We start from the raw sequence: 13,803 nt of genomic DNA, 5'->3' as shown, positions 1-13,803 counted from the left end.
AGAACACTGAAGTACGAGAAGATGTATCTATAATCCAGCAGTTTCTTGACTCAGCACTGCCCCTGCAAAGAGGAGACCTTTTCACAGAAGGCTGTTTTGTGCATGCTGAGACATTGTACGTCATGGCAGGGTGGATATTGCAAGGCAGGGATTCCCATGCTTTTTGCTGGCATGACCCCATTTTAACGAACCATTTCCTCCTGGGGTCACAGACCGCATGGAGGGTGCCACTTTGCAAAGCAAAATGGCATCCTCCCTCCTTGCATGACTGCACACGCACCATACACGTGAGGTCTCACCACATAGAGGACGCCATTTTGTTCTACAAAGTGGCATCCTCCGCACAGCATTACCTCATACGTATGGTGTGTGCAAAGTCATGCTGTGCGGAGGATGCCACTTTGTAGAGCAAAATGGCATCCTCCATGCATTATAACCTTGCAAGCACCATACATGTGAGGTCATGCTGTGCGGAGCAGAATGGTGTCCTCTGCATACTAGGGACAGCCATGACTCCATCTGCTGGTGGCACGACCCCATTTGGGAACTGCTGCTGCAAGGGGAGGGGTTTGCACAGAGCTCAGCAATGTCAGTCAACAAATCTGTTGGCCTGTTCAGTTGCTGTGTGTGTCTGGGGAGCAAGGTGTCAGGGGGGCGGGCAGTGGTGGATCTGCCAGCATTCACTTGTGATGCTCTTGCTGGCCAGCACAGCTTTGCACCCTGGGAAAGGGAAGAGGCTGTTGTCTCTGCAGCTCTGATGAGCTGCTGGCAATCCTGTTCATCACTGGACACTTACTGTCCTTTCCAATACAGGTGCTGTTCTGCTATGAGCAGTTTGATGAGCTGACACTTTTGCACCTTCGGGAGTTTGACAAGAAGAAGCTGATCTCAGTAGAGACTGACATCGTTGTTGACCACTATAAGGAAGAGAAGTTTGAGGAGAACCGCCCAGGTAGAGCATCCCTTCCCTCAGCACGTCCGGTGCGTAGCCTTGGGCTCAGCACCTACGTTCTCCAGCTCAGCAGCCAGATGGAGCTAAGCCTCCCACATGGCAGCCAAGGTGGTAGCCAGTGAGAATACCCTATTTTCGTACCCTCCCTTAAGAAAGCATTGCCTTTGTCAGGCATGTGAGCAAACTCTCTCTAGTTAGCATCCTGCCTCTGCAGTGCTCAGAAGCACCCGTGGCATCTCTGCCCCTGACCTGGGCAGCTGTCTCTTTGTATAGTGCCTACTCTTGGTTTGTAAGCTGTTGAGCACCAGTTCTTGCCAGTTCTTTTCCTGTTACTTCCGCACCCTCCCTGAAGAAGGAGTGGGTGGGGATGTAGCCTCCCTTCCCCAACCAGTGCTGCAGGCCCACTCTGGGAGGCGTTTTAGCCAGCCTGCATTATCCTGCGAAGCTCATTGGGCCACTGGGGATTCATGAGGCCAGTGACTGTAAAGGGCTACGAAGTATTGATTATATTCTCAATAATAACACCAAGAACCATGAAGCAGGAGCATTATAGCATAGATGTAAATTCTTCTCTTTAAAATAAAAGAAATCTAACGTTGTCCTGTCTACACTGGGGTCAAAACACTGTCTGGTAAGAGAGCAGGCCCTGCTGTGGACAGGACCCAAGCAGTTTTCTAATTTAAAACAGTGATTAAAATATTGCATAGTGAGTTCATGGGCACCTCTGGTCTATCCTAGTTTTAAAGCCAGCTTCATTTTAAAAGCAGAAACTCCTGATCCCAGCAGTGATATTGCAGAGTGGGGATTGGGGTGGAATAAGCTTGCCTTCTTTATCTATGAGGTGGTCTCTGGAATGATGCAGGTCGAGCTTGTGCATTTGGCATGGTGCCATATCTCTGCATCTCTGTTTAATAAGAGAGCAGATGGATGGATATGTGAAAGGACAAAGCTGCTTTTCAGGAGCAAAGCACAGTGCTGCCCAGTGACAGACAGTACTGTAATGTAACCCATCCTCCTCCTCCTCCCCAGCTGCAGAACGCCTGACGGAGAAAGAGGCTGAGGAGCTGATGGCCTGGATGAGGAATGCATTGGGCTCTCGAGTCACCAATGTTAAGGTATATGTGCTATAGGATTCTAGTAGCTAAAGGTGGAAAAGACCTGTATAGATCATAACTTCTGAAAAGAGGAAGGATGGTCTTGTGGTCAAGGCACTGAACTAGGGCCCAGAAGATGTGGGTTCAGCCACAGATTTTCAATGTGACCTTGGGCAAATCATTTAGTCTCTCTGTGTCTCAATTCCCCACATGTAAAATGGGTGTAAGAACCATTCCTTTGTCTATCTTGTCTAATTAGCCGTGTCGGTGCCTCCGGGCAAGGACAATCTCTTACTGTTATGTGCAGCACCTGCCATAATGATGCCCTGACCTCAGGTGGGCCCCTAGATGCCATGGTGGTATAAATAATAAGTCTCCTCCCCACCTCCCTTCTGCCAGGGCAGGATGTAAAGAGCATATCTGATGGTCCCGTGCTTATCAAGGGATAGAGCTGGATCTACATGGCCCTTTCAGTAATATTCCTGCATAAATCCAGCTCTCATCTTTCCCTCTGTATCTCAGTTTCAGTGTTGCTCTCTTGGACTCTGTCTATACATCCCAGGCTGGTTTGGCTACCAAAGGGCTAATGCAGACTGTCTGTCTGCTCAGCCTGAGCTGATTGGTAGCCCCACGGCAGCTGGGAGTATTAAAGGGCTGTATGGCAGGAGGGCAGGGTGGCTGCTAGAGAGACAGAGGTACTGGAGAGAGAAACTCCTGATAACAAAATGGTAAGAAAAGAAGCCAACACTCCAAAGAGAGAGAGGAGCAAGAGGCTGTAAAGCCCAAAGAGGTAGGAAGCATCTCGGGGAACAGCAAGAGTCTTGAAAAGGGTTAACTTTGCCTGCTCCGAACAAAGGTCCTGAGCTGGAGCCCAGTAGAGTGTGGGGGCTTGTGTCCTCCTACCTCTTACCCAGACTAAGAAGGGAGATGGAAAATGGTCAAGGACAGTGAGCGTTAGTCATAGGTCAGAGGAGCGAGTCCAAGACTGCTGGACTTCAAGTTCCTTATATTTGGAGATGGACTGAGCAATGACTTAGCTAGAGAACTAGGCTGCATAAGATGACAGATTCTTTTGACACCAGAAGGGCTGGAGGGTTTGTTAGATTGAAAGGACCCCTGCAGCACCACTCCAGGACACAGGAAAACGCTCTAGAGGCCAGGATGTGCTCCTACAGACACCAGTTCTTTGGCTTGGCTCAGAGGTGTGATTGTAGTCGGATTGTTCAGGTACACTTGGGTTACCAAGGAGTAGTTAGGCTAGAAGTGAACATGCTGAGTGATCAATAATGTTTGTTGCTAGAATAATTCTTCGAGTTCTCACTCTGTGAACAGTAGAGTGAACTAATACAGCGCTTAATCTTCAGAGTGCTTCACAAACGTATACACCCCTCTGGGTGGAGGATCTTAATTGTTCTGCCTCTGTACAGTGTAGGTAGGTGACTGGCTTGAGGTCATAGAAAAGGAGTCAATGGAGCACTTACATACTGTGGGGACGGGCACTGTAGCAAACTCTTAGGCCTGGTCTACACTGTGGGGTTAGGTCGAATTTAGCCGCATTAGGTCGATTTTAAAATGAATGCGTACACACGACCAACCCCGTTCCATCGACTTTAAAGGGCCCTTAAAATCGACTTCTGTACTTCTCCCTGGCAAGACCCTTGCTGGGTTGAATTTGGGGTAGTGCAGACGCAAATTGATGGTATTGGCCTCCGCAAACTATCCCAGAGTGCTCCATTGTGACTGCTCTGGACAGCACTTTGAACTCTGATGCGCTAGCCAGGAACACAGGAAAAGCCCCAGGAACTTTTGAATTTCATTTCCTGTTTGGTCAGCGTGGCGAACTCAGCAGCACAGGTGACCATGCAGTCCTCCTAGAATCGCAAACGAGTTCCAGCATGGACCGAAAGAGAGACACTGGATCTGATTCCTGTATGGGGAGAAGCATCTGTGCAGGCAGAACTCCGATCAAAAAGAAGAAATGCAAATATATTTGCCAAAATCTCACAGGGCATGTTGGAGAGAGGGACACAACAGGGACACAAAGCAGTGCCGTGTGAAAGTTAAGGAGCTGAGCCAAGCCTTCCAAAAGACAAAGGAGGCAAATGGTAGCTCGGGGTCAGAGCCCCAGACATGCCGTTTCTATGATCAGCTGCATGCCATTCTAGGAGGGGACCCTACCATTATGCCACCACTGTCCGTGGACACCTGCAAGGGGGGACTCTCACGCAACAGGGAGGAGGATTTTATGGATGAGGAAGAGGAGGAGGAGGAGAATGCGCAGCAGGCAAGCAGTGAATCCGTTCTTCCCAGCAGCCAGGACCTTTTCATCACCCTGGAGCCAATACCCTCCGAAGGTGGGATCCCCAGCCCTGAAGCTGGAGAAGGCACCTCTGGTGAGTGCACATTTGTAACTACAGTACAGAGTTTAAAAGCAATAGTGTTTAATGTTTGATTTGCCCTGAAGAATTGGGATGCATTCGTGGCCAGTACAGCTACTGGAAAAGTCTGTTCACATGTCTGGGGATGGAGCGGGAATCCTCCAGGGACCTCTCCTGGAGGTACTCTGGAAGTATTCTGGAATCATTGCAGCACAAAGCATGGCAGCAAATGGTCCTGGGTTTTGGTCGCGTTCAAGCAACATTCGGTGTATATCTTTCTGTGTTAGCCTCAGGAGAGTGATATCATTCATGGTCACCTGCTTGAAATAGGAGAATTTTTGTAAGGGAACAGTAAAAGGACCCTGTTCATGCTGGGCTGTTTGCGCTTGGCTAAAAGGGATCATCCTGAAGAATAGCCACGCGGTGGGGTTGGGGGAGGTGTATGCTGCACATCCACCCTAAAACTGCAGCCCCTCCTTATAAATGTGAAACCCAACCCATTGCTTACTATGGGAAAGGATGGCACTGCAGTTTGAAACCATCCCCACATGTTATGCGTAAGAAGCCAATCTTGCGTACCCTTTGCCTTACCATGGCTGCATGGAAACCAAATTCTGTTGCCCAGCCATGTGTGATATGTCACCATACCGGCAGGCGCTCAATATAAAAGGCAAAATGCGACCTTGTACCTAAAGCACATGTGCTGTCTGTTGTGAATTGCTTGATTCACTGTGAAAGAGTCTCCCTTTTGTTCTCAGAAATGTATCATCGTAAATTTTATTCTCCCTCTTTATCTCCCCCCAAGTGGAAATGTTTCTAGGCTCCCCTATCATCTCTGTCCCTGAGGTTATCGCAGATTAGAAGGTGAAAAAAACGCTCTCGCAATGACATGTTTTCCGTGCTCATGCAGTCCTCCTGCACTGATAGGGCACAGCTGAATGCATGGAGGCAGTCAGTGTTAAAGGCTAGGAAAGCATTAAGTAAGCGCGAAGAGCTGAGGCAGGAGAGCAGAGACAGGAGGCGATGCTAAGGCTAATGGGGGAGCAAACGAACATGATGAAGCATCTGGTGCAGCTATAGGAAAGCCATCAAGAGCACAGACCCCCGCTGCATCCATTGTACAGCCGCCTGACTTCCTCCCCAAGTTCCATATCCTCCTCACCCAGACACCCAAGAATGTGGGGTGGGGAAGCTCCAGGCACCCAGCCACTCCACTCCAGAGGATGGCCCAAGCAACAGAAGGCTGTCATTCAAACAGATTTGTAGTGTGGCTACAATAAGCAATGTGGACTTGTCCTTCCCTCTCCCCAGCCCCCAACCCGGTCTACCTTGTCAGTTATCTCCCTTTTTTTTTTTTTTTGTAATTAATAAAGAAAGAATGCATGCTTTCAAAACAATAGTTACTTTATTTCAAAGGGGGAGGGTGGTTGTCTTACAGGGAATTAAAATCAACAAAGGGGGCAGGTTTGCATCAAGGAGAAATACACACAACTGTCACACTGAAGCCTGGTCAGTCATGAAACTGGTTTTCAAAGCTTCTCTGTTGTGCGGCTTGCCTTGCTGTGCTCTTCTAATCGCCCTGGTGTCTGGCTGCTCAAAATCGGATGCCAGGTGATTTGCCTCAACTGCCCACCCCGCCATAAACGTCTCCCCCTTACTCTCACAGATATTATGGAGCACACAGCAAGCAGCAATAACAATGGGAATGTTGGTTGCGCTGAGGTCTGACCTAGTCAGTAAACAGCACCAGCAAGCTTTTAAACATCCAAAGGCATATTCTACCACCATTCTGCACTTGCTCGGCCTATAGTTGAACTGCTCCTTACTACTGTCCTGGCTGCCCGTGTACGGCTTCATGAGTTATGGGAGCAAGAGGTGGGCTGGGTCCCCAAGGGTAACTATTGGTATTTCAACATCCCTAACAGTAATTTTCTGGTCTGGGAATTAAGTCCCTTCTTGCAGCTGCTCGAACAGCCCAGAGTTCCTAAAAATGTGAGCATCATGTACTTTTCGCAGCCATCCCATGTTGATGTCGGTGAAATGTCCCTTGTGATCCACCAATGCTTGCAGCACCATTGAGAAGTACCCCTTGCAATATACGTACTGGTTGGCAAGGTGGTCTGGTGCCAAGACAGGGATATGCGTCCCGTCTGTCGCCTCACCATAGTTAGGGAAACCCATTGCAGCAAAGCCATCCAGTATGACCTACACATTTCCCAGAGTCACTACCCTTGATAACAGAACGTCAATAATGGCATTGGCTGTTTGGATCAAAGCAGCCCCCACAGTAGATTTGACCACTCCAAATTGATTCCTGACTGACCGGTAGCAGTCAGGCGTAGCAAGCTTCCACAGGGCTATCGCCACTTGCTTCTCAACTGTCAGGGCAGCTCTCATCTTGGTATTCCTGTGCTTCAGGGCGGGGGAAAGCAACTCACAGAGTTCCAGGAAAGTGGCCTTACGTATGCAAAAGTTTCGCAGCCACTGAATCATCCCATACCTGCAACACTATGCGGTCCCACCGGTCTGTGCTTGTTTGCCAGGCCCAGAATCAGCGTTCCATAGTATCAACCAGCCCCACTGCCACCCATGATGTCCCAATTGCCACAGTTCATGCTTTCAGGAACGTCTTATCCATGTCTTCATCAAGGTCATCCTCATGCTGGCATCTCTTAGCCCGGTTCTGCACATGCTCCAGGATAACGCGTAAGGTGTTTACAATGCTCACAACAGCAGCAGTGAGCTGAGCGGGCTCCATGCTTGCCGTGGTATGGCGTCTGCAGGAGAGCAGAGTTGCAGCAGAAGTGGCGGATGATGACGGATGCCACGAGAATAGATATTTATACAGAACGACAAGAGGACCTGCGAGGTGGATTCATGGCACCAGGAGAGTAGAGTTGCAGTGGAAACGGTGGATGACGATAACATGGAGAAATTTACTATTGAGACTGAGCTCATTTACAAGAGCAGGAGACCAGAGTTGCAGCGGAAGCGGAGGATGATGACAGTTAGCAGTCGTATTGCACCGTCTGCTGACAGCAACATCCAGGATGCAATAGCAGCGGTGATGCTGAGCTGAACGGGCTCCATGCTTGCTGAGGTATGGTGTCTGTCATAAACATACAGCTAAGGGTAGCATAAAATCCTTCCGTTGCCTGTAAAGGGTTAAGAAGCTCAGATAACCTGGTTGGCACCTGACCAAAAGGACCAATAAGGGGAGAAGATATTTTCAAATCTGTGGGGGGAAGGTTTTTTTGTTTTTCTTTGTGTTCTCTCTGGGTCAGCGAGGAAGCAGGGCAGGGAAATTACATCTCCTAAAGCCATACCTGAACTAAGCATCTAAGATTACAAATTGTAAGTAATAGGAAGGAAAATGCGTTAGATTATCTTTTGTTTTAACTTGTGAATTTTCCCTAGGCTAAGGGGGAGGTTTATTCCTGTTTTTTTTTGTGTGGGTTTTTGTTTTGTTTTTTTTTGTAACTTTAAAGTTTTGCCTAGAGCGGAATCCTCTGTGTTTTGAATCTGATTACCCTGTAAAATTACCTTTCATCCTGATTTTACAAAGGTGCTTCTTTTATTTTGTTTTTATAATAAAGTTCTGTTTTTAAGAACCTGATTAGTTTTTAGTGTCCTAAAAACCCAAAGGGCTGGTCTGTGCTCACCTTGTTAACCTATTTGGTTGGTATATTATTCTCAAACCTCCCCAGGAAAGGGGGTGAAGGGGCTTGGGGGGATATTTTAGGGAAAGAGGAACTCCAAGTGGTCCTTTTCCTGAATCTTTGTCTAACTCACTTGGTGGTGGCAGTAGTACCCATCCAAGGACAAGGAAGTATTTGTGCCTTGGGGAAGTTTTTAACTTAATCTGGTAGAAATAATCTTAGGGGATCTTTCATGCAGATCCCCACATCTGTACCCTAGAGTTCAGAGTGGGGAGGGAACCCTGACAGCGTCTGCACGGAAAAAAGGCGTGAAACGATTGTCTGCTGTTGCTTTCACGGAGGGAGGGGCGATTGACGATGTACTCAAAACCACCCGCGACAATGTTTTCGCCCCATCAGGCATTGGGAGCTTAATCCAGAATTCCATTGGGTGGTGGCGAATGTGGGAACTGTGGGATAGCCACCCACAGTGCACCGCTCCATAAATCAATGCTGGCCACGGTAGTGAGGATGCACTCTGCCAACTTAATGCACTTTGTGTGGACATACGCAATCAATTTCTAAAATGGACTTCTATAAAATCGACCTAATTTCGTAGTGTAGACATACCCTTAGATAGGTAGATAATGGCAGAGGCAGAATTAGACCTATATCATCCAAGCTCCCCACCCTGTGCTCAGTGTCTGTCTGTCTCTCTCTCTCTCACTCACACACACGCACTCAAAAAGGTACTGTTCAGGCCGTGGGCTTTCACCCCATTGTAGGCAGTTTCTTGAGTGTGGGTGTCAGTTCTCTTGAAGTTTTGTGTACCTTCTGAACTGAGGAGACATCCTCCTCCTTGGCCGAAAACCAGCCTTTGAGCCCTTCATTCTCCCTGACTTCTGAGCCGCCTGCATTTCCCATCGCATCACTGTTTGTTGTTCCTCTGACAGGTGACTCCACGACTGGACACCCACCCGGCCATGATCACTGTGCTTGAGATGGGGGCTGCCCGCCACTTTCTGCGCATGCAGCAGCTGGCCAAGACCAACGAGGAGCGTGCCCAGATCCTGCAGCCCACACTGGAGATAAATACTGGGTGAGGTGGGGCAGAGCCAGAGCACTTCAGCTTGGATGTTCTGCAAAGGCAGACACCGGCTGGCATGGCAAACTTGAACCAGCTGGGATCCTCCATTCTCTAAGTGCTGCATTTGTGTTGCTGTGTCTTGGCCTGTGGAGCTGTGCACAGTGACGGATGCAAGCTCACATGATGTCCAGCCTCATGGGGGGTCCCCCAGCAGCAGCCATCTGCATTATCCACCCCACAGGTTATGGGGCTGGGATGTGGAAGGAGGGAAGGAGAAGCTCACAGGTAAAGAGGCAGAGAAGAGAACTTTTGGCCATAAGGGAAGCATTTTGCTATTCCTCCATAGCTCATTGCTCCTCTTGTGACCAGTGGTGTTGTCATCCGTCCAAGGGGCACTGCGACGCTGTGTTGATCTCTCATTCCATTGCAGGCATGCGCTGATCAAGAAACTCAGTCAGCTGAGGGTCAGCCAGCCTGACCTGGCCCAGCTGCTGCTCGATCAGGTGAGAGCCATGTCTGCACCACCATGCTCCCTGGGCAGGCTGCCATATCAGTGGGCAGTAAGGGAATGGGCCAAGGCTGTCCTCCTGGCCAGCTGGAATCATACACCCAATGGTCCCCATTCTAGGTATTTTTAGTCCTGCATGGCCCAGGGTCCATTTCCCTAGAATGTTGTGATGTCGTCCAGGAACGTAGCTCAGTGTTACCCACTCTGACCCTACTGCAATTCATTTGGTGCAGAGCTAGGAGCTATGCTGTTCACGCTGCGGGGTGGACTGCACTTGGGAAAGAAGGGCAGGGAGGGAAAAAGCAGAGAGAATTCATAGGCTTGTCTTTTGGAAGTACCTGGCATTTAAGATGGCTCCTTTGAAGTGGGGAGGGGATGGTAAGTCTGTCTGAAACTGACCAAGACTCCAAATGGCACGTCACACTCACATGCACTCTGGGGCATAGGGTGCTGGAGAGAATCCCTGGGCCGCATCTCTTCCTATCATATGATCCCCCCAGATGTGCCTTGATGTGTATCCCATGATCTTCTACAGAGGAGCTGCACTTCTCCATTTCATACCAAGGTGGCTCCTGCTGCTAATAACATTCCTTCTCTTCTCTGTGCCCTTGTCTCACTCAGATTTATGAGAACGCCATGATAGCAGCAGGATTGAATGATGACCCCAGACCTATGGTGAGCCGTCTGAATGAACTTCTTACCAAAGCCCTGGAAAAACACTGAGCCCAAACTGATCGAAAGGGCAAGCTCTATGCCAGATGCCAATCACTGTTTCCTCCAGCACAACTGCTTTTGTTGTTGACCGTTGGAACATCTGTCTGTTCCCAGACTCTGTGCTGCATGGGGTAGAATATCTGCAGCTCTGTGCTACATCTAAATATGCTTCCAAGTTTCATTTTATAGGGAGGTTGCAGTTGTAATTACTGGACTGTGTATTACCCACACAGAGTCCCATCGTCCTGCTGAGACAAAACCTGGAGATCACTGCTAAAATGATTTGCCATGATTTCTAAATTTGGCCCCAAAGTCTTAATTTCATATTGATTCTAGAAACAGCCTTTCCCAACAGAGCAGTTGACACCAGGAGTCCAGACTAGCTCCCCATATGCCCACCCAGGAATTAGCTCCCCAGATGCCCACCCAGCCCACCCTTGGTCTCAGAATACCAGCCTTCAGCACTAGCAAAATTCATTAGCTTGTCAGGAAACCTCCACCTCTGCCTGGCACCTAGGGCTTAGCAAACACAAGGATAGATTGTTGCCATTAGCAAACATAGGTACTACTAATGGAACAATGATCTGTCAACAGAGTAGTGTAGCAGATAAGGTAGCTCAGCTGCTGGATAATTAAACTCATCCCTGCAGCTGGGGAAATGTTTGACAAGCCCACTTGACTTTTTGGACAGTTTCCAGGGTTTTTGCCTCCCTTGTGGTATAATTTGCATGCCCCTGGTAATCTCTGTTCTGTTTATTTATGTTAAATAAATTCCTCTTCATTTCAAGGTACCTTCAAGGGATTTTGCCTCATTTTATTCTATGTTGTGTCCCAGGTCTGATAGAATGATAGTTCTTAACACTTCTGAGACAGTCCCCAATTCTGAGAGGCAGCAGGATCCTAGAATGGTGGGCGAGGGTTCCCTCTGCTGGTGGGAACATGAATGGATTAGGGGAGGCAGTATAGAGGGAAGTGGAAGGAAGATAGGAGGCAAGCCCTTCGCTATGAACCCTTATTTTTGTCCTTAAGGGTATAAGAGCTGAACTCCAGATTTCTAATGTGTGCTTGCTACCCAGCAGAAAGGGCCTGAGATAGATCAGTCATCATGGTCCTCCAAGATTGTTTCTCAATTACACCTGGACAAATCAGGGTACAAGATTTTTTTAATAACTGGCAACTCTGCAAACTCAGCTTGGGCTCTGGGAGTCAGGCCACGCTCTTTCTGGTTCATCCTTAAGTCTCCAGTAATAAGATTCTGTAAGTAGAACTTGGTTAATGATTCTGGTGCTATGTGAGCCAGAATAGATGTCAGCTGTCTCCCAGAGCTATGTGAGCTCGGCAGTTGAACACAAATAAGTAGTAAAAACCAGTCACTAAATCAGCATTTCTGATGCTGACCAGACAAGATCCAAGAGTAATGTAGTGTCATTTTTACATACTTACCTTAGCCTTCAGTTTTACTCAGACGAGGAAGAGTAGTAACTAATGGCTGATTGGTCTGGGGGCTGATAATGAGAGTATAACCTTTCACCTCTACATCTCTAGGATTAACCCAGACCAGATAAATGATGACCAGTGTCATCACTGACTGAAGTCTGTTCAGTGGCTTATATGAAATGAGTGGTGGGTCACGGTCCAGCTCCCAGTAAGATACATGTGGCATCTTGTCACTGTTTGTGATGGAATTCCTTAGTCATTTAAATGAGAAGTACCTAGTAAACTGTTTTACACCTAATCTGCGTTATATTGTGTATAACAGTAAGAGTGCAAATGAGCTGGCATATATAGGCCTCTACATTTGCAGCCAGTAGTTAATCTGTCATTAAACGCCTCCTTCCATGAACTGAACCAAGACTGCACAGTTGTTTAAAATATATTCCTTAAAGAGAGGCAACCTTCTATGCAGAGTCTGTGAATAGATATATTGGATCATTCTTTTAACAAATCAGTGCAAGTATGTAGGAATGACAAGTTATTACTAGATGCTACATGTAAATCCAGGGCTTGTTAGAACTCTGTATGATCACTGGAGAAATAGTATGCTGTCCTGTACTGTTGGAGAAATAGTATGCATCCATGGAACTAGACTGTATTGTAATGTGTTGCTATAGCTTTTTATGGAAACATAGTGAAGAAATGGAAACTTCTGGTGAATTCCTGATAAGTACTCACCTGCACTCTGGCCATTCAGAGTTTGCTGACAGTTGCTGATAGTGGTGTCTGTTCACTGTCGGGGGAGGTGTTGCATAGTGGAATGAATCCTTTTGGCTAAGTTGAAGTTTAGTGTTGGTTTATAAAACCTGTGTGTTCTATCAGGAACTAAATCCTCCCCTGGCAGGGGCATAAACTTTATCTAACAGGCTATGATCCCATGAATCCTGTGCACCAACCAGCCCTTAGGGCCCTAACTCTCGGGTTGAGAGGTGACTGACTAAAAGATCGAGCAAAGTAACAATTGTTCAGATGAAAACCTGCCCCCTAGCTTTTGTTGTGTCAGTATGAGAAGGGGCAATAAACTGTGTGTGAAGAAGGCAGTACCAGCCGCATGCAGAGGGTCAGACTTTAATCAAAAAGAAAAGGAGTACTTGTGGCACCTTAGAGACTAACAAATTTATTAGAGCATAAGCTTTCGTGAGCTACAGCTCACTTCATCGGATCACGAAAGCTTATGCTCTAATAAATTTGTTAGTCTCTAAGGTGCCACAAGTACTCCTTTTCTTTTTGCAAATACAGACTAACACGGCTGCTACTCTGAAACCAGACTTTAATCAGAAAGTCACATTTGTGATCATGCCATATCAAAGCAGGAGATGCATCATGTATTCCTTATTCCTGACCCATCCCATCCTTCTGCATTAATGATGGCTGATACTAGAGCCCTGATGAAGGGGAACAGTGACTGCCCATGCAGCAAGAGAATGGAAACAACTGAGACATATGATAGAATTAAAATGATCTATTGGCATATTCTTTTGATGCAGGACCCATATGTTTGCAAAGGTAAAGCTGTGCATGACAGGAGAGGCAATGAGTGGCTGAGGCAGGCGGGCTTTGTGAACCTTTTATGCGCAGTTAGCATTACAAAGCATAGGTTGGAAAATGAGATGTAGCACCATTAGGGGATGAACAAAAACTACTGACCCGTTGGCAGTGCCATGCTATGGATGCAAAGATTTGCTTGACAACTGGTCTGCAAATGACTTTGAATCTGAGGGGGGCTCTTCATAGTGAACAACAGAGGCTCCTTCATTAACAAAAGTGGTTAAAGGATGAGCTGCTCCAAACATATAGGTAAAAAAAGAGGCACTTGAGCTAGGAATAGACAGCCTAGTTTCCCACTTCCACTCCATATGGGAACGCTCTATGCAGAAAAAAACCCCATTGTATGGAACATGCACATTACAGCAGAAGTTCAATATGGAGGGTGGCAGC

At 47.5% G+C, this 13,803-nt stretch overlaps 1 protein-coding gene across 1 annotated transcript in view; it reads left to right on the top strand.

The window, feature by feature from the left end:
- The window catches only part of TRAP1 (TNF receptor associated protein 1), a 71,682-nt gene extending 60,513 nt beyond the window's left edge, over positions 1-11,169 (top strand). Inside the window, exons 14-18 of the mRNA XM_038419831.2 lie at positions 814-952; positions 1,982-2,067; positions 9,016-9,161; positions 9,580-9,652; positions 10,279-11,169. Of these exons, the coding sequence (XP_038275759.1) occupies positions 814-952; positions 1,982-2,067; positions 9,016-9,161; positions 9,580-9,652; positions 10,279-10,380 (546 nt within the window). The 3' untranslated portion in view covers positions 10,381-11,169. The remainder of the gene's footprint in view (positions 1-813; positions 953-1,981; positions 2,068-9,015; positions 9,162-9,579; positions 9,653-10,278) is intronic.
- Positions 11,170-13,803: the final 2,634 nt, after the last annotated feature.

Source organism: Dermochelys coriacea, chromosome 10 (genome assembly GCF_009764565.3).
Source record: "Dermochelys coriacea isolate rDerCor1 chromosome 10, rDerCor1.pri.v4, whole genome shotgun sequence".
NCBI classification, from domain to species: domain Eukaryota; kingdom Metazoa; phylum Chordata; order Testudines; family Dermochelyidae; genus Dermochelys; species Dermochelys coriacea.
The sequence above is the reverse complement of the archived record's forward strand: the minus strand, read 5'-3'. Positions and strand labels throughout refer to the sequence as shown.